This window comes from Bradysia coprophila, unplaced genomic scaffold, assembly GCF_014529535.1.
Source record: "Bradysia coprophila strain Holo2 unplaced genomic scaffold, BU_Bcop_v1 contig_350, whole genome shotgun sequence".
NCBI classification, from domain to species: domain Eukaryota; kingdom Metazoa; phylum Arthropoda; class Insecta; order Diptera; family Sciaridae; genus Bradysia; species Bradysia coprophila.
In genome coordinates this window covers 1304295-1323369 of record NW_023503608.1, presented here as the reverse complement: position 1 = coordinate 1323369, position 19075 = coordinate 1304295, and the positions used below count along the sequence as shown (strand labels likewise).

Genomic DNA, 19075 nt, shown 5'->3' with positions numbered 1-19075 from the left:
AGGAATGATAGAAAATAGATTGTGTGTTTTTTCATCATAATCTCATAGATACGTACGCTATTTTACTTAACACAGTGTTTACCTAGGGAGTTAAATAAGACATTATTTCATGCTGTCAAAGTTTCTTTGTTGAGCAAAATAGCATACGTATCCATTAGATTATAATGAAAAAAGGATATGCTTTGTAACGCAATCACCTTCGTATCCATTTTCCATCATTTCTTTCATGGATACGAAATCTACCATTACTCAACTAAACAGATTTTGACAGCATGAAATAATGTAATATTTATCTCACTAACAAGGCGTGGGGTAATTTGGCACACGACGGTGCTAAAACAACGCATTTTTCAACTACGTAAAAGGTGAACTCGCACACGATTTTTCGATACCAAAATGTTGTAAGAGGAGTCATTAAGTCAATGACATGGCTAAAAAGCATTTGTAGCAATAAACTTGTGTGTACAAGTTCACCTTTTACGTAGTTTAAAAGTGCGTTCTTTTGGCACCGTGTGCCAGATTACCCGACCGATACCGTTGACCTAGACCTAGTAGACTGCTGGTACGGCTATTCATCTGTTATCGATAACGACGACAAAAATAAAAATTAATGATAAGCTCTGGGGAATATGGTCGTTTATATATTAAAATGGATGTTAGAGAAATTGAAGTACAAGATTTGAAATCAACCAGTTAAAAATATTTGTATCGATGTAAGTAATAGACCCGCACCCGATAATAATATTGGTCATATGCTTGCCGTCTATAATAGGTTAAGAGCATTTTTGTCCTAATATAGGTATGTGGGCTTTACCTTATCAAATCATAGAAAGTAGTATCAATATTTTAAAGTATACAAACTTGACTATACTAGTACAATCGTGGAATCTGTAAGCATTTTCATAAGATAAAATCTGTCACATTTTTGATATAGTACAACGACATTGTCTAGGATTGCCCGCTTATATTTGCCGTTGCTGTTGGTAACACAAAGCATAGTTGTTCTACCATCTCACAACTTTAAAAATAACTAAACCTTATGATGAATGGAAAAGATTTTATTCGTCTTTTCGCGTATGTGTCTATGCTGCTAATAAACACCAAAAAATAACGAAAGACAACGGTTTGTATAAATGTTATATTGGTGTTTGAGCGAGTATATAATCGTCATTTTGATAACGTCGTCTATTTATTCGTATATAACAGACTGTCTTCATGCCAGTTTAGTTTATTATTTCGTAGAGACCGGTCTCCTAAAGTGTATGCGTGATTAGCTTCATTGAACTTGAGACATATTTAGAGTTTTTTTTCGTCGATTATTTTGTAATAAAACGAATTATACAACACTCGAAAACAAGTAAGCGATAAAAACCTAAAGTGACGTGAAATTTTCCTTCAAATCGCGTCTAATAAATCGCTTTAAATCTGTATGATGAAAGTGAAAATCTAATTATGAATATCAACCATAATGTTTCGACGAAAATCACGAATCTATCATGTCTCGCATTGATGTTGTTTCTTCTTATCGTGCAACTCAAAATGGAGAGGTTATCTTTTGCGTGGTACGACTGATCATGATGAGATTGGATGTTATGTTATGAGTGTTATGTTACCATTCATAAACAATATCAATTTACGTTGAAAGAAATTGTTGCCTACACCAAATCGAAAACAACTACTTGTTTAACCTTGACCTTATTCACATCGTATCAAGAAAGTACAGTATCTTATCACCTGACCTGACCTGTGTAGACATTATTATTTAGGGTCGTTATCTACTTATGTAGACACAGCAGTTAATTAGGTTAAGGTTAAAAGTGAATATTTAAGGTTTTTAATGGAAAAGTGTTCCTTTACTGCGAGTAAATTTCCATTAATTGATTCCAATTTATAAGTAAAACTTTACAGAAAAACTTTCCTTGTCAATAGAACCACGTAGCCTTTACTTTATACGGAGACCGTCTTTCCAAAAAAAAAACTTTAAAAACAGGTTTTCGTTCTCGCAGGATCAATCATGACTAGCCAAGGTCAAACATTTGATGCCAATGCTATGACTCTAACCCGGTTTGTGCTGGCTGAACAAAAAAAGCATCCAACTGCGAGTGGTGATTTATCGCAATTACTCAACTGCATTCAAACTGCTATCAAGGCTGTCAGTTCGGCCGTGCGAAAAGCTGGAATAGCTCAATTGTAAGTATAACGGTTGTCCTGAAGTTTTTTTTTCTTCAAATTTTTGTATTAAACGTGTACGTTGTTCAGGCATGGTATTTCTGGTGAAACGAACGTTCAGGGAGAAGTTGTCAAGAAGTTGGATGTCTTGTCGAACGAGCTGTTCATCAATATGCTTCAATCGTCTTACACTACTTGTCTGCTTGTATCAGAAGAAAACAGCTCCGTTATCGAAATCGATGAAGATAAACGGGGTAAATACATTGTGTGCTTTGATCCATTGGATGGATCGTCCAACATCGACTGTTTGGTGTCCATCGGAAGCATTTTCGCCATTTACAGGTAATATTACATCGCCTGTCATTAAGAGTCAAGCTAATTTAAATGACGCGCCTGAAATGTAATAGGCAAAAATCTTCTGGCACTCCACAAGTCTCGGATGCATTGCAATCGGGAAGGGAAATGGTTGCTGCTGGATATGCTCTATATGGATCGGCAACAATGATCGTTTTGAGTTTAGGGTTTGGTGTCAATGGATTCACTTACGATCCGGCGATTGGTGAGTTATTCCTACTTCAAACGACTACAACCAAATGACGTTCCATTTAACGAACTTTATTAGGCGAGTTCATCTTAACTGATGCTAACATGACTATTCCGGACAAGGGAAAGATTTACTCAATTAATGAAGGCTACAGCTACCTTTGGGATCAATCCGTTGTTCAATACGTCCAAGATAAGAAGAACCCAGCCAAAGGGAAACCATATGGTGCTAGGTAATTGATATACAATGTTGAAGTAAGAGTGCGCAAATGGACTAATGTTTTTGATCGAATCAGATATGTCGGATCAATGGTGGCTGATGTTCATCGAACAATAAAGTATGGAGGAATTTTCATCTATCCTGCAACTACTGAGAGTCCAAACGGAAAGGTATTTGATAATTTGAGTGAAAATTTTTTCTGTTTCCACAACACCTCGTATCCGCTTTATGTTTAGCTTCGACTTCTTTACGAATGTAATCCGATGGCTTACATTATAACACAGGCCGGAGGTAAGGCCAGCACCGGAAAAGTCGATATCTTAGATGTGGTTCCGCAATCCATACATCAAAGATGTCCAATTTATTTGGGATCGAAATTGGACGTTGAAGAAGCGCTAAGTTACATTAAATGAACAAATCTACCTGAGGTCAATAATATTCGTAAATAAATTTTTCACAAACTAAAACCGAAATCTATTGACACTAAGAATCTGGATAATCCTTTGGGGAATCTTTGGAAAAGTTGTAAAAATCTTTAGAAATGCGACATGAAGATTGTTTGAAGTTTCTTATTTATTCGCTGATATTATGAGCAGAGGATTCCGGTGCAATCAGAAAATTCTCTGATCGAACGAGAATCATTTGGGTCAATGTCAATGCTCACCAACAGATAGTGCTACTAAATTAACTTTCGGAAATGTTTTGTATCGTAGTCATCAGTCTGCATCATATATGTGCGTTCGTTCTGTTTGATAAGTTTGTATCGAACATTTACTAAGCAATTTATTAGTGAGAAAAAATTGTTCTCTGAAGAAATACAAATATTTACTCTGTTTGTCCCTGTTGAACGTATATATTGAGAACGCTTCTCTCATCTTTGTTTCAATAAAATTAATTAATTAATCGGAAAGCGTAAGACTTGAATGTAAATGTAAACCACAAAAACTTTACACTGTACGCACTGAAACAATTCTCCAATTTTTAGCCCCGTACGAAGTACAAAGGGTCTCATAGGATTACGATGCCGTGTGTAATTGATGGAATTCGAAACAGACAGTAAGGCAAAGTGTTTGTCTATGTTTATAGATGACGAATCCGCAATAAAAATTGTGTCTGTCCATCTGTCCGTCACATCTTGAGTAAATCAAATCCGGTTTCAAAATTTTTTTCCCTGAAAGATAGTCGAAATAGTGAGGCTAAGTTCGAAGATGGGCATATTCGGGTTGGCCCTTCGTGAGTTAGGGCCACCTATGTGATTTAAGGTCTTTTGGTGATATTTATGGCACAATAAACGATGGAAATGTAAATGACACGGCAAATGATAGGGTCTTAGAAGTGAAAGGCTACTCTACCCTATGTGTATTTTGCATATAACACGAGTGAATTTCATCTGTTATTCCTAATTTTTGTTTCATTTAAAAGGTTCCAACACCGAATAGAATGTTGTTGAAAAAAAAATAAATTTGGGTCCTTGGACTAAGGCCACTACTAGGGCCCTATGTGTGTTTTACATGCAACTCAAGTAAATTTCATCCGTTTTTCCTAATTATTGTTTCATTTGGAAGGTAATCAAAGGCCGAATAGGATGTTGTTGAAAAAATTTTAAATTTGGGTCCTCGGACTGAGGCCCTATGTGTATTTATACTCAATAAATTAAAATTTTAGGGCTATTTGAAATTTTTCTTACATTTGAAAGGAACGTCGTACGGGGCTTCGTAATTGCGCTATGCGCAATTTCTAAGATGTACACATTTCATAATAATTTTACTTTAACTACATTAACGGGCGCAATAGGCGCACTAGGGTCACGTACGCAATAGATATACGGGTTTGTACGGGGCTCAGTCGCAGCAAACGCTCCGACTGTTCTGATGGCTCGTTTCATATTGATAGACAAATAGGTCCGATGAGAAAAATAATTGTATTACAGTAATTTCCCGGGTCTAGATTAATTTTCACACACTTCCGTCTAGTACTTTGAAAATGTTCACCATTTAAAAACGGCAAGCATATCGCAGCATAATCATTAAACTCTGTTACTCTGTTTAAAATACATCGCGTGTTAAATGCAAAATCTTTTACTCTAATTGTTTAACCACAGTTTTTTTTATATAAAAACACATGAACTCTATGTCACCGCCATTTTTGTCGTTGGTGTCGATAACAGATGACAGATAACAGATCTTCTCCTTAAATACCCATAGACCGAAATCCAACCGTTATTTTTATGTCATTTTTATTTGTTTCTTACATTCTTGAGCTAAATCGATTAAGTCGTACAGTCAGTGGCAGTGGAATTTCAGCATAAATTTGGCTTCGGCTGCCTTTTAGCTGATCCACACATATTGTATTACAATCAAAATGTTTATACGGTTGAAGCTGCTACTCGCATGCGTCTGGCACACTGTGGTAGTGGTAAAACCGTATAAAGACGTCTATGTCTGAACAATTTTGATTGGTTGTGTTGATCATCTGATCATGCTGAAATTTCACTGCCTCTGACTGTATGGTAATTTAGAGAAACCAGAATTAAAAAATATTCGGGATTTTAATTCCCTAAAATAGGTCTTGCTATAAACTCTGTCGTTTCTGGAAAATTAAGGATGAAATCTCAAAACTTAGGACTTTGATATTGAATTTGCGTTTGGGAAATACACTCAACCAAACGATATTCTGTATCAATTAATCTTGGTCCGATAATGTCTCTTGCTCTTACACAATTAGCAAAAACAGATATTAAGACAAAGTCAAGTTCATTTTGAACCTTTTTTTTATTTTTTATTTTGCTCTTCTTTCATCAACTGACTAAGTGACTGTAATTAATAATGAGATCACAACCGCCATATCATTTCGTTCTTCAACTTGATCTTACAAATTAAATTAATTGTTCCCATCAAACAAATATATTTTTTAATGTATTTCTTCTTTGCTGTGAAAGCCCTCTAATTTCTATCAACGGCGTATCTTCAGTTTGTTTTAAATTGGTAAGTTCACTGAAACTTACCACCACGCGGTCATCTTATATACATACAAAAATCTTCTCTTCATTGAGAACCTACACGTCTTTTAACATTATAAACACTAAAAGAGGTTTACGCATTCGAACAAGCTATTTGGTAACAAATTTGGTATATAAGAAAAATTCATTCTCGCGCACTATCATCGCGTCCACGCCGCCGGTTGATCCATTGTTTAGAGAGAATTCGAAATGTGTATAATTTCATAGGTTTTTTTTTTTATAACATTCATGTTTTACGGACAGAGTGTACGAGGTATACGAACATCAAACAACTCTAGTAGTTGTTTGGTGCTTAGAGAGTGTTGACATCGTGGAAAGAAGTGTTACAGTGGTAAAAGAAAAAGAAATTAGAAGAAAAAGCTGCGGTTAAGATTGTTTTTTGGGAAGAATAATTCACAAGGTGTGGCACAAAAGATTATTAATTTGAATTTAATTTGGGTGACAAAGGATCGGATTTAATGTTAAATCAAATTATGCGAAAAATAATTATTTTTTTATGTCGTTGTTGTAGTCATTAACGAAGCTGAGAGGAGTGACTAATTGAGTTTTATTTGAAAAAAATTGATGCTACTCAAATCTCCAACCAAATATGATCGTTGAAAGTAAAATTTTATTGCGCTAATACAGTTATACAGTCGGAAAACACTCGAATTATTATCTGAGTACAGATTATAAAGGTCAATTCGGAATACCGAACATCATGAACTTTTATTATTAAATTCATAAATCTATCAGAGTGATGCATTTTCATGTGATGGCTATCATTCAGTCCAGGTTTATACGATGTATGATCGGCGTAATTAGCATAATTTACGTTCATATTGTTTGCTTTTATGACGGTGGATACGCTTTTTTTTTCTTGTGAACAATAGTTTTTTGTTGCTCGTATGCTGTACGTAGGAATATTTAAACAATGTCAGCTCTGACAATTTCGTATTCCGAACATTAACAATGAAACACAAATAAGAAATTTAAATGTAAAATAAAACCATTAATTTGATACAATTTAAACCTTAATATCGTGCTTAATACAACGCGCGGACCATTTCTAAATTCACCACCCTTATCACCTACAACAAATCATTTTCGCTTGAGCAACTTTTATATTTCCGTGTTTAACGAACTAAAATTTTTAACAGTATTTTTCAACAGGCCGGCAGAGGTTGTGTCTATAATTCATAGTCATAGTTCTACTTAAAAAATTTAAATAAAATTATCCCTCGAAACGAATAGCTAATCTTATTGATGTCAAAATTAAGGTAAATTAATGCTCGATGTGATCATTATACATACTAACATGGTGAATTTCATGCAATGCAGATTGCACGCACATCTGATAAAAAAGAAAGTTATTCGAAATTCCACTGATCTATAGATAATAGTCGCTAATTACCTTTTAAGAAACTTGTCACAACTCACATTGAATTTGTGAAGTTACACTTACGTGTAGATGAATACAGGTTGACCTTTCTCAGAGCATATATCAGCAGTTTTAATATCGCAACTATTACTTCATTTGATCTACGTATGTTCAAGAGATTCGTTTTAAATCTTTTACTTCATTTGTGTTAAATTTTGAGTTATTCTAATTTCAGATAAATTCAACTTCCATCTGAGAGACAGAACTGTGACTTTCAAACTTGAAATAGATGAAAAATCATAAAATTATGTTTTATGGAGTAGAAATATTCAGATCGTCGCGAGCTTCCCTTCCGTCGAAACTATGAATTCTAAGCACTACCTCGGAGTTATCTCAAATTCAACAATTGAACTAAATATACGAAAAATCGTCGGGCATCGACAAAAATGTGAATCCTCTACTCAAGTTCCATCCTATTTTTTTCGATTGTTATTTGTTGGTAGTAAATAAATTAATCCAACGCACTTCAAGCACAAGTGCTTCGTGTGACAGCTGCTAAACAGAATTGAAATTTGTGTGCGATATACTGTCCACTTTTAGTACTCTGTTTAGAGTACCACTCATGCGTTGATTAATCACATTATGGTCTGGGTGGATCATGTATTTCTGTAGATAACGCCAGATTCTATTTAGTTAAACTGAGAAAATGTAAACATTCACACTTTAACCTGGCCCCAAAACCTCCCACTTTTTTAACAGAACCATGATCTGCAATCAGTTCATCTGCTTGGTGCTACTCGCCTGCTGTTTCATTTTAATGCCAATTGATGCACAAGAGCGTCAACCGGGTCAATGTTGTGATGAATACTGCTATGATACAGACACCGAAAAACCGCAGTCAAGTCGTTTCGCTACCAAAAGTGCCTATCAGATAATCAAAGGGTCTGATTCAAGGCGACAATTTATTGTACCCAGTAAGTCAAGCTACAGTTGAAACAGTACAATGTCCATGTAGTAACTTGTTATCCTTACAGACTGTAATCCGGTTAAATTTTGGTTTGTTAGTAGACATGGAACACGTCTACCAACCACCAACACTATTACCAATTTGAGAGGATTATCCGATGTAAATGACCATAAGGCAAAAAGTTGAAGTCAGAATTAAAAATATGGAAACTTTTTTAGCTACGCGATGAAGTAATCGATAATTATGAAAAGAGGAAAACGAAACCTGACTTTGGGGCTCTATGCGATGAAGATATTGAGATCTTAAAACATTGGAATTGGAATCCAAATATTACTGGTGACTATGCTCAATTTTTAACCGCTCAGGTATGCATATTCAAATGTTTCTCATAATTGCAAAAGGTTGTTTTTCCTTTCATTCACTTGATTAATGTAGCTCCTTTCTTAATCTGGTTATACAGTAAACTACAAGTCATTTAATAAATTTGTGTGATCAATAAGTCAGTCAAACATTCATTACGGAATTCGTTAGTCCCGTACGATGTGTCGAAGCATTGCGTGCAATTTAGATGAGTTGAGTTACCGATAAAGTTTCGAATAATCGCAAGAATAGTAAAATAACTCCAAGTGATACCAAAACTTCCCGTCTTAATAGATCAATTTTAAGGCAGAATATTAAAGGCGAAGATGATGTGTGACCTTCACCGAAAAGTCTGCTTAGTAGTTCGGTGCCTTTCCACAGTATCAGATCTTTTACTTCATTTCTTTTAACAATGAACTTTGCTATACAAGATCACATTAGACATTAGCCACTTCTTGTGGTCTATTTATTGTCGTCGTTATCAATAACAGTGAATAGCCGCATGTAAAAGGTTCACATGGTACATTTAACTTTTTCGATATACACAATTCATTATTCGTACGGGAGTTACATTATAGATATCCGTACTGCGTACGTCTTTTTAGGTCTCACCGCCTGAACATCACATTGTTCTGTTGAATTCTATTTTGTCGATTCAATTCTACTACGGCATTCATTTACGGTTTATTATTGCGAAGATATGGGACTTTGAAATCAAGATTTCGATATTAATTTTAACATTATGACGTATACACTCAGTTAGTTCCATTCTATTGTTTCTGATTTCGATTGTATTTTAACTGTGTAGTAACCTTTCATTCCAATACAAACCGACATAACATTATATTATCAATAAATCTGTTACTTCCTTTGTTAAAAATATCTCCAGACATAAAACGTATTCTCACCGTTTATTTTGATTTAACTCTAACATAGGGCTGGCAAGACCTTCTATTTTTGGCTAAAAATTATCAAAACGTTTTCCCGAATGTCTTGGAAAACATTTACACACCGGAAAAGTTTCGTTTCCGACACACTCACACTCAACGCACCGAAGCCAGTTACAAAGCATTCGTTGAAGGACTCTTCCGAGAAGGGGCTGCAGAGCATATTCAAGTACCTCCAAAGACTGAACCAGATCTATTATTGCAGGTAAAAATTGATAATCAATTGCTTTTTATGTCTCAGGTGCTTGATATGTGCGCACGCAAGTCGAGTAAAACATTTTTTTTAACCTCCGTGGTTGCAGCCCTTTGGCATGCATGTAAAAGATAGTAGATTGCGTCCTTGTACGGAACTTTTATTTTGCCAAGTGTGAGGGCTGAAGGCGAGGGCTGCAATCACACAAAAGGTTCAAAGTTCAACGTAATTGGATGATTCTCGAGGTTAATGTTAAAAGGATCACCCAATTACAAAAGTTTTTTTACTCACTAAGCTCACGGGAAATGAGTTGCAACGCTCATGTCAATGAAGTAATGATTCATTCCCTGGGGGTAAATTGACTAAAATTAGAAAGAAATTTTACTCACTCCACACCAGGGAACTGATTGAGTCTAAAATTCTTCACTTTCAATTTTTATCAGCCATATGGCGCATGCAAAGCCCATGAAAATAACGTAGCGAGAGTGGAAGGCCCAGATTCTGAGTATTCTAAATTCGAAAGCACCGACATATACAAACAAACCATCTACGAAATTTCGGCCAGGCTAGGATTCAAATTCTCGCTTCAACCGAAGCAAATCAAAAATATCTGGGACATGTGCAGATTTGATTTGGCTTGGAATTTGGAAGGTACCAGTGCTTGGTGTATTGTAAGTAGATCAGACAATGTATAGGTGAACATTAAATTACATGAACGGTTTACCAAAGGCCTTTACCCCGAACAATGTAAAAGTACTGGAATACCACGAAGACTTGAAATATTACTACCAAAACAGCTATGGCGCCGGATTAAACACCAGGTTGGCATGTTCACTCGTCGTTGATATGTTAACACAATTGGAGAGTCAATCCAATCCTAAGGTTGTCGCGTACTTTACTCACAGTGCAGCTATACAGCTGCTATTAACAGCTTTAGGTGCACATAAGGACAATGACGGTCTACGAGCGGATAATTATCAACAAATGATGCGACGAAAGTGGCGATCCAGTGAAGTGAGTCCATTCGCATCAAATCTTGCCGTGATTAAATATGGTAAAATGATCTCCACATATTCACAAAATGACGAAAATACTTACCAAAGGTTGCCTAATTGCAGAATGCCCGCACGATAACGAACGCAACAAAATAATGTTCTTCTTGAACCAAAAACCGTTGGACTTTAACTGGTGTAATGTCGGATTATGTGATTGGTCAAAGGTGCAACAGATGTACAATTCGTTTAAGCAGCGGGATTGTTTAACCACATACTGTACAGAGGGTAGTGCATCCGGCATTGTACCGGCATTAACGCTACTATTGATTGCCGTTGCTGGATCCATAGTTTGATCGGTTGTTTGATTGTAGTAAGTGATAAATACGCCTCAGGCTCAGGCCATCAGTCAGTCAGTTTAAATTCGTCCAGTATTTCTTAGAGTGGCATAAATTTCAATAAAACATTTTTAGCCGATTGTGATTGTTTTACTGATAGTTCTACTCATGTGTGTCTTAAACTCAATAACAAGGACACAGCTGTACATACACTACATAAAATACACTAAAGAATAGTCGAATAGAGATGTGGTGCCGTCCACAAACTGCATAACCTTAAGATTGTTATTTCTCAAACCTACTTCCGCTTGCGTGTGGAAATTAGGGTATCCGCGGTATCCATCAGGAAATTTTTTGGGAAAAAATTCGGATACCGGGAAGTCACTTTTATGTTTTTGGTTACCGGGAAATTTTGACTCGGATACCGGAAAGAAAACAATAATTTCCACACGCGGTCGCTAAGTTCCATACAAAGTTTGAAATATTCGTACAGTAAGAGTACGGCCCCCTTCACAACTGTTTAAACATGTTATCGAAAACTTGTGCGTGGAGCACAAGTATTTGAGTTCAGTATTAACATAAATTTAGACGACAAATCCCAATCCGTATTTTCAAACGTGGTAGAAAGCAGATATTGACACTAGGATGGGCAAAGGTCTGCTGCGAAAGTCTCTCAAGTCTGAAAATCAAGTCCTAGAATCAAGTTAATCATTAAGTTACAGAGCACGGAGGTGAAGCACATCTAGCAGAAACAGAATCAAATAAGTTATTGAATGAAAATCCATCCAATCCATCGATTACAAAATGTGAACGAAACGGTAAGGTATCTACGAAGTCACGCACCATCCTATGGCATGCAGCGTTCTGGGGATTCGCTATTAACTACATGGTTCGATGCAATTTAAATTTGGCCATTGTGTCAATTGTTGTTCCGAAAAAGGTTTCGACCAACAGTTCAACCAAACCTTTAGAATGTTTCAATAGGTCTTCAAATTTTCCAGTCGGTAATAGTACCGATCACTACCAATATGGTGATGAAATGAGAAAATATTTTAGTTTGGAACGAATCGTGATGGACTTATTTATGGTAAGTACCTCTACTCGCAATGTGGTCAGTATTTTTGATGGATGTAGTGTAGCCAAGCACCAAGTGGGAGAGAGGGACATTTTCTTTGCACTATTTATTTCTTCACTTTTTTGTATAACGTATGGCTTGGTGTCGTCCGCCGTCCGCTCACTGGCGTGACAGCATTTCAGCACATGTCCTACTCGGTAGCTGCTAATGAAAATGATTTACCTCACCAGATTGATTACAACAAAAATGGATTTGAATGGACTGAGTATGAGCAAGGGCAGTGCCTGGGCTCATTTTATTGGATGTTTTGGTCAACACAACTGTTGGGTGGCTATCTAGCAAATCGTTTCGGCACAAAGCTCGTCTTTGGACTGTCAAACTTTCTTTCTTGTGGGCTAAGCTTTTTAATTCCAACCGCAGCATATTTGAACTTCAAGTTCCTTCTAATCGTTCGAATGTTACAAGGTGCTTTGTCCGTAAAGTCGAAATATCGAAATGGATCGAAATCGATGCGAATATTGAAAGAATTTTAAATTTAGGGTTTCAGTTGGCCAGCTATGCATCACATCACCTCTCAGTGGATTCCACCCAATGAAAGGAGCCGATTCATAAGTGCATATATGGGATGTTCTGTTGGTGTGGCCATATGTTATCCCATATTCGGATTTATCATATCGATTTCGTCGTGGGAATGGATATTTCACTTTTGTTCGGTGACAACGGTTGTATGGTTTATATTTTGGCAATATTGCGTGTACGATAGTCCGGCAGACCACCCTAGCATTGAGTCAAGCGAGTTGAACTATATCACTAAAGCACTTGGCAGCACCAGTCAAAAGGATAAGAAAGTACCACATCAAGATACGAATCAAGAACCAAACGAAAAAACTTGAATTATTTCAGGCACCGATACCATGGACTTCGATTTTTAAGAATATTCCGTTTTGGATTACTGTGTTTGCCCATTGGGGTAATTTTCAAGTAACTTTGACATAAAAAGCCGAAATTGTATTATTTTCTTTCCGAGCAGGAAGTTCCTGGCAGCTATACACTCTAGTGATACAACTACCGTCATACTATAAATTTATCCACGGTTTCGATATTCGAATGTCCGGCCTCTTCTCTGGTGGCCCACATTTTCTTCGTATGGGCTTTTCATACATTTTTTCAAGTTTTGTCGACTATCTGCTACATTCTAAATCACTATCCAGAACAAATGCAAGAAAATTTGCAGTTTTTGTCAGTTGCATTTTGAGTGGTACTATGTGTATTGGATCGGCATATGCTGGCTGCAATTCAAGTTTAGTAATCGTATTGACAACAGCCTCAATAACCTTGTTGGGTGCTCAAACTGCAGGAATATTGCCGTCTTTCGTTGAATTGGCCCCCAATTATGCATCCATTTTGTTGGGAATTTCGCTAACAATTTGTGTATTACCTGGAATTTTGTCATCGCATATCGTTGGTGTACTGACAAATAACCAGGTCAGTTAAATCCAGTTAGTGAATTCTCTTTGCCTGATTTCTCTTCATTGCTTCTTTCACCGCAGCAAACTAGTGAGCAGTGGAAATACGTTTTCCTTCTTACAGCTGGCATGTCGATATTATCAGGCTTGGTTTTTGTACTCTTTTCATCTTCCGAGGAGCAAAGTTGGAATAAATCTACAAAATCGGTGGAGATGAAACCGTTAAACGAATCGAAATGTGTCGAGATTCCGAGTGAAAAATGTTCTGAGTAAAGTCACAGAAATCATACTTTTAAGAAAACCTCTGCTGTTTGTTCTTGACAACGACGACAAGCGTAGAGCGTGACTAAATGTGATATTAAATAGCAAAATGTATGTTAAACAAATTCGTGCCAACGCAACGTCTTGAAAATCTATAGATTAAAAGATGTAACACAACCGATAATGTTACTGCTAAAGGACGCCTCTGCGAAAGGTTAATATACATAAATTTCCTGTTACCATTTCATAAAAGGAAAAATTCAGCAGAATAAATCGACATCATCAGATTTTCTTAAAAACATTTTTTATTTGTTAGACGTAAGGCCCGTTTTAAAGTAATAAAATTCCCAAATTTTTTAAACTTTTTTTTTGACCTAATCACTAGCCTATTAAGAAGCCTGTGGATTTTTTTTGGCCAGTAAATAAATTTAAAAAAAATATTTCTTACGAGCAAATAAAATTAAGAAATTATCGGGAATTTTGAGGAATTTTCAGGAATGTACGAAATTTAACTGTCCTAAAATTGTCCGTGATATGACGAGCATTGCGTTGTTTGTTAAAATACTAGATTAGTTGAATTAAAGAAAATAATAGAATATTTTACAGACTATTATTACGCTCCCCTACATCTTCGGGCTCCAGCGTTTTCACTATCTAATCTGGGTCCAAAATTTCATACATTGTGGTATATTTTCGCTTCCGTCGCGAGCTGACATTAGTTCAATAAAGATTAAAATCATGTCAAAATCAACAGTACCAACATTTTGACTTATTTATTTATAGTCGGATTCCTATTAGAAGGCTCCAACAACATAATCGCTTGACCTTCATGTGACTGGTAAAAGATGTAACCTATGGTAAGTTCGTTTAAGCAGCGAGATTGCTTCAAGCCAACAGTCATTTTACATTCGCCAGTATTTCGTGTAGCATAAACTCCAATAAAACATTGGGTGCTCAATCGGCAGGAATATTACCGTCTTTCGTTGAATTGGCACCCAATTACTAATCGATTTTGTTTACTACAAAAGGTAGTGCATCCGGCATTGTACCGGCATTAACACTATTATTGATTGCCGTCGCTGGATCCATAGTTTGATCGGTTGTTTGATTGTAGTGATAAATACGCCTGAAGCTCAGGCCAACTGTCAGTCAGTTTAAATTCGTCCAGTATTTCTCAGAGTGACATAAATTTCAATAAAACATTTTTAGCCAATTGTGATTGTTTTAATGATAGTTCTACTCATGTGTGTCTCAAAATCAATAACAAGGACACAGCTGTACATACACTACGTAAAATACACTAAAAAATAGTCGATTAGAGATGTGGTGCCGTCCACAAATTGCATAACCTTAAGATTGTCATTTCTCAAACCTACTTCCGCAAAGTTCCATGCAAAGTTTGAAATATTCGTACAGTAAGAGTGAATTTACTAACGGCCCCTTCACAACCAGGGCCTACTTTTTAGAAACTTTTAGAGAAAATCGAGAAATTCAAGAAACTTTGAGAAATTCAAGAAACTTCGAGAAATTCAAGAAATTTCGAGAAATATTTCTTGAATTTCTCAAAGTTTCTTGAATTTCTCGAATTCAAGAAATTTCAAGAAATTCCAGAAAATTCAAGAAATTCGAGAAACTTCGAGAAATTCAAGAAATCTCAAGAAACTAATTTCTCAAATTTCTTGAAGTTTCTCAAATTTCTCGAATTCGAGAAAATTCAAGAAATTCGAGAAATTTCGAGAAATTCAGGAAATTAGTTTCCAAAAAGTAGGCCCTGTTCACAACTGTTTAAACATGTTATCGAAAACTTTCGACCAACAGTTTCAATCGGCGTGGAGCACAAGTATTTGAGTTTGGTAGAAGATAAATCCAAATTCGTATTTTCAAACGTGGTAGAAAGCAGATATGGACGCTAGAATGGGCAAAGGTCTGCTACGAAAGCCTACCTAGTGTGAAAATCAAGACTTAAAAGCAAAGTTAATCAAGTTACAGAGCACGGAGGCGAAGCCCATCCAGCAGAAACAGAGTCGAATAAATTATTGAATAAAAATCCGTCCAATCCATCGACTACAAAATGTGAACGAAACGGTAAGGTATCTACGAAGTCACGTACCATCCTATGGCATGCAGCATTCTGGGGATTCGCTATTAACTACATGGCTCGATGCAATTTAAATTTGGCCATTGTGTCAATTGTTGTTCCGAAAAGGGTTTCGACCAACAGTTTAACGAAACCGTTAGAATGTTTCAATATGTCGTCTAATTTTCCAGTTGGTAATAGTACCGATCACTACCAATATGGTGATGAAATGAGAAAATATTTTAGTTTGGAACGAATCGTGATGGACTTATTTATGGTAAGTACCTCTACTGGCATACACAGCAGTCAGTATTTTTGATCGATGTGGTGTAGCCAAGCACCAAGTGGGAGAGGTGGACATTTCATTTGCATTATTTATTTCTTCACTGTTTTGAATAACATATGGCTTGGTGGTCTAAATACTCTAACTATTCAACCCGAGTGGCTCACTGACGTAACAGCATTTGCTCTACGCAATGGCCTTTTCATGTTGGCGCATGTCCCACTCAATAAACCACATTTCAATTTCACAACTGCCAATGAAAATGATTTACCTCTCCAGATTGATTACAACAAAAATGGATTTGAATGGACTGAGTATGAGCAAGGGCAGTGCCTGGGCTCATTTTATTGGTTGTTTTGGTCAACACAACTGTTAGGTGGCTATCTAGCAAATCGTTTCGGCACAAAGCTCGTCTTTGGACTGTCTAATTTTCTTTCTTGTGGACTGAGCTTTCTAATTCCAACTGCAGCATATTTGAACTTCAAGTTCCTCCTAATCGTTCGAATGTTACAAGGTGCTTTGTCCGTAAAGTCGAAATATCGAAATAATGGATCGAAATCGCTGCGATTATTGAAAGAATTTTAAATTTAGGGTTTCAGTTTTCCAGCTATGCATCACATCACCTCTCAGTGGATTCCACCCAATGAAAGGAGCCGATTCATAAGTGCATATATGGGATGTTCTGTTGGTGTGGCCATATGTTATCCCATATTCGGATTTATCATATCGATTTCGTCGTGGGAATGGACATTTCACTTTTGTTCAGTGGCAACGGTTGTATGGTTTATATTTTGGCAATATTGCGTGTACGATAGTCCGGCAGATCATCCTCGCATTGAGTCAAGCGAGTTGAACTATATCACTAAAGCACTTGGCAGCACTAGTCAAAAGGATAAGAAAGTACCGCATCAAAATACGAATCAAGAACCAAACGAAAAAACTTGAAAACAAAAATTATTTCAGGCGCCGATACCATGGACTTCGATTTTTAAGAGCATTCCATTTTGGATTACTGTGTGTGCTAGTTGGGGTAATTCTGTAGAACATTTTGTAACCAAGAAAATTGATTTTTCTTTTCTTTTCCGAGCAGGAAGTGTTTGGCAGTTATATACGCTAATGATTCAATTGCCGACATATTTTAAATTTATCCACGGTTTTGATATACGAATGTCCGGCCTCTTCTCTGGTGGCCCACATTTTCTTCGTATGGGCTTTTCATACATTTTTTCAAGTTTTGTCGACTATCTGCTACATTCCAAATCATTATCCAGAACAAATGCAAGAAAAGTTGCAGTTTTTGTCAGTTGCATTTTCAGTGGTAGTCTGTGTATTGGATTGGCATATGCTGGCTGTAATTCTAATTTAGTAATCGTCCTAACAACTGCCTCAATAGCTTTGTTGGGAGCGCAATCAGCAGGAACACTGCCGTCTTTCGTTGAATTGGCATCTAATTATTCATCGATTTTGTTGGGAATTTCGCAAACCATCTGTGTATTGCCCGGCATTCTGTCATCGCATATCGTTGGTGTACTGACAAATAACCAGGTCAGTTAAATCCAGTTAGTAAAATCCTCTTTGACTGACTTTTCTTCATTTCTTCTTCCACCGCACCGCAGCAAACTAGGGAGCAGTGGAAATACGTTTTTCTTATTACAGCTGGCATGTCGATATTATCGGGCTTGGTTTTTGTACTCTTTTCATCTTCCGATGAGCAAAGTTGGAATAAATCTTCAAAATCGGTGGAGATGAAACCGTTAAATGAATCGAAATGTGTCGAAATTCCACGTGAAAAGTGTTCTGAATAAAATTGAGGAGGTCATTTTGAAACGGATGGCTATTAATATGCTGTCGATATTGACAATAAAAATGAAGGAAAACATTAGATAAAAAGATGGGAATAGACTGATAATTATCCTGCTGTTAATCCCATCTCCGCTGACATCCCATCACTACGAAATGTTACCATCCACAGAATTCACGCTCTCACTCTACATCTTATACTACATCACGTACCCCAAAACCGAGGAAGATGCATCGGTTCAAATCTGCTGTTATCCTTCTCGTCGAACTCATTGACGGCAATACAAGTATTCAAAATTAAAAAGTATTCAGATCAAACAAAAATTATAAAGAGGGATTCTTTTGAAAAACAGCCTAACGAAATCGGACGCATTTATCAGTGGACTTTTTTTATATGTACCTAGAAAGGACTTCGACCCTAGAAACCAAAACTACTATCAAAAACCGAAAATCAGCACTTTTCTTACAAGAATTTCACCAGTTACACGAGCCGTACAGGGTCGTGTGGGGTATCATTAGAAACGTAATCACATTTACTATTGAGCCGAATAGGGACTGATTGGTTTTAAAATTCATCCACACTGAAATATGGGCGGGTAAAGTTTTCAACCGAAGACCTGCACTATTCAACCAGAAATTTCTCGAGCAACATAAAACGTACATGGTCGTGTGGGGTATGATTTGAAAGGTAATTTTATGTGTAACTGGAGAAATTTTTGTAAGAAAAGTGCATGTTTCACCAGCCACACAAGCTTTGAAGAATTTTTTTGAAAGTTGTTTTGGCTGCTAGGATCAAATACCTTGCTAGGCACAAATAAAAAAGTCCACTGGAAAATGCGTCCGATTTCGGTAAGCTGGTTTTCAAAAGAATCCCTCAAGAAGTGTTGAACAGCTACCTCCCCATATCTGATTCTACTTTATCTCACTACAATGAGATAAATGCTGGAAAATATATCTATTTTACTTAAGAGCTAGCTGCTAGCTAAACGTTGATGGATTGATCTT

The 19075-nt window shown here is 36.5% G+C and overlaps 4 protein-coding genes across 10 annotated transcripts; all 4 read left to right on the top strand.

Moving 5' to 3' along the window:
* The first annotated feature begins 957 nt into the window (after positions 1–957).
* Positions 958–3399, top strand: LOC119080068 (fructose-1,6-bisphosphatase 1). Of its 3 annotated transcripts, none has more exons than XM_037188284.1 (8): positions 958–1123; positions 1207–1357; positions 2007–2190; positions 2260–2511; positions 2577–2728; positions 2792–2945; positions 3009–3102; positions 3169–3399. In XM_037188284.1, the coding sequence occupies exons 3-8, from the start codon at positions 2015–2017 to the stop codon at positions 3343–3345; spliced, it is 1005 nt and encodes a 334-aa protein (XP_037044179.1). In that variant the 5' UTR covers positions 958–1123; positions 1207–1357; positions 2007–2014; the 3' UTR covers positions 3346–3399. The 3 variants fall into 3 exon arrangements, with proteins under 3 accessions (XP_037044179.1, XP_037044178.1, XP_037044180.1); XM_037188285.1 differs by lacking the exon at positions 958–1123 and having other exon boundaries at positions 1218–1285; positions 1338–1357; XM_037188283.1 differs by lacking the exon at positions 958–1123 and having other exon boundaries at positions 1202–1357.
* A 2781-nt stretch (positions 3400–6180) lies between these two features.
* On the top strand, positions 6181–11248 carry LOC119080036 (multiple inositol polyphosphate phosphatase 1-like). Its single transcript, XM_037188226.1, has 8 exons — positions 6181–6351; positions 8071–8285; positions 8346–8437; positions 8497–8643; positions 9575–9790; positions 10222–10449; positions 10508–10832; positions 10897–11248. The coding sequence occupies exons 2-8, from the start codon at positions 8075–8077 to the stop codon at positions 11124–11126; spliced, it is 1449 nt and encodes a 482-aa protein (XP_037044121.1). The 5' UTR covers positions 6181–6351; positions 8071–8074; the 3' UTR covers positions 11127–11248.
* Positions 11249–11652: 404 nt separating this feature from the next.
* Positions 11653–14280, top strand: LOC119080024 (sialin-like). 3 transcript variants are annotated; one of them, XM_037188205.1, is made up of 8 exons: positions 11662–11763; positions 11831–12195; positions 12414–12659; positions 12723–13031; positions 13087–13153; positions 13214–13668; positions 13734–13936; positions 14265–14280. In XM_037188205.1, the coding sequence occupies exons 1-7, from the start codon at positions 11754–11756 to the stop codon at positions 13920–13922; spliced, it is 1641 nt and encodes a 546-aa protein (XP_037044100.1). In that variant the 5' UTR covers positions 11662–11753; the 3' UTR covers positions 13923–13936; positions 14265–14280. The 3 variants fall into 3 exon arrangements, with proteins under 3 accessions (XP_037044101.1, XP_037044100.1, XP_037044099.1); XM_037188204.1 differs by lacking the exon at positions 14265–14280 and having other exon boundaries at positions 13734–14192; XM_037188206.1 differs by lacking the exons at positions 12414–12659; positions 14265–14280 and having other exon boundaries at positions 11653–11763; positions 13734–14198.
* Positions 14281–15748: 1468 nt separating this feature from the next.
* LOC119080022 (sialin-like) lies at positions 15749–18094 on the top strand. 3 transcript variants are annotated; one of them, XM_037188200.1, is made up of 7 exons: positions 15749–15834; positions 15900–16264; positions 16550–16795; positions 16862–17170; positions 17234–17300; positions 17361–17815; positions 17887–18094. In XM_037188200.1, exons 1-7 carry the CDS (start codon positions 15813–15815, stop codon positions 18073–18075), a joined length of 1653 nt encoding a protein of 550 aa, XP_037044095.1. In that variant the 5' UTR covers positions 15749–15812; the 3' UTR covers positions 18076–18094. The 3 variants fall into 3 exon arrangements, with proteins under 3 accessions (XP_037044095.1, XP_037044094.1, XP_037044096.1); XM_037188199.1 differs by having other exon boundaries at positions 15754–15834; positions 15894–16264; XM_037188201.1 differs by lacking the exon at positions 16550–16795 and having other exon boundaries at positions 15754–15834; positions 15894–16264.
* The last annotated feature ends 981 nt before the right edge of the window (positions 18095–19075 follow it).

Coding starts and splice junctions, on each gene's coding strand:
- LOC119080068 (XM_037188284.1), top strand. CDS start 2,015: ATGACTAGCCAAGGTCAAACATTTGATGCCAATGCTATGACTCTAACC. Junction 2,512..2,576: donor AGCATTTTCGCCATTTACAG/GTAATATTACAT, acceptor GAAATGTAATAG/GCAAAAATCTTCTGGCACTC. Junction 2,729..2,791: donor CACTTACGATCCGGCGATTG/GTGAGTTATTCC, acceptor GAACTTTATTAG/GCGAGTTCATCTTAACTGAT.
- LOC119080036 (XM_037188226.1), top strand. CDS start 8,075: ATGATCTGCAATCAGTTCATCTGCTTGGTGCTACTCGCCTGCTGTTTC. Junction 8,286..8,345: donor GCGACAATTTATTGTACCCA/GTAAGTCAAGCT, acceptor TTATCCTTACAG/ACTGTAATCCGGTTAAATTT. Junction 8,438..8,496: donor ATTTGAGAGGATTATCCGAT/GTAAATGACCAT, acceptor AAACTTTTTTAG/CTACGCGATGAAGTAATCGA.
- LOC119080024 (XM_037188205.1), top strand. Junction 12,660..12,722: donor TGTTACAAGGTGCTTTGTCC/GTAAAGTCGAAA, acceptor TTTTAAATTTAG/GGTTTCAGTTGGCCAGCTAT. Junction 13,032..13,086: donor CCAGTCAAAAGGATAAGAAA/GTACCACATCAA, acceptor GAATTATTTCAG/GCACCGATACCATGGACTTC.
- LOC119080022 (XM_037188199.1), top strand. CDS start 15,813: ATGGACGCTAGAATGGGCAAAG. Junction 15,835..15,893: donor GGACGCTAGAATGGGCAAAG/GTCTGCTACGAA, acceptor AAGTTAATCAAG/TTACAGAGCACGGAGGCGAA. Junction 16,796..16,861: donor TGTTACAAGGTGCTTTGTCC/GTAAAGTCGAAA, acceptor TTTTAAATTTAG/GGTTTCAGTTTTCCAGCTAT.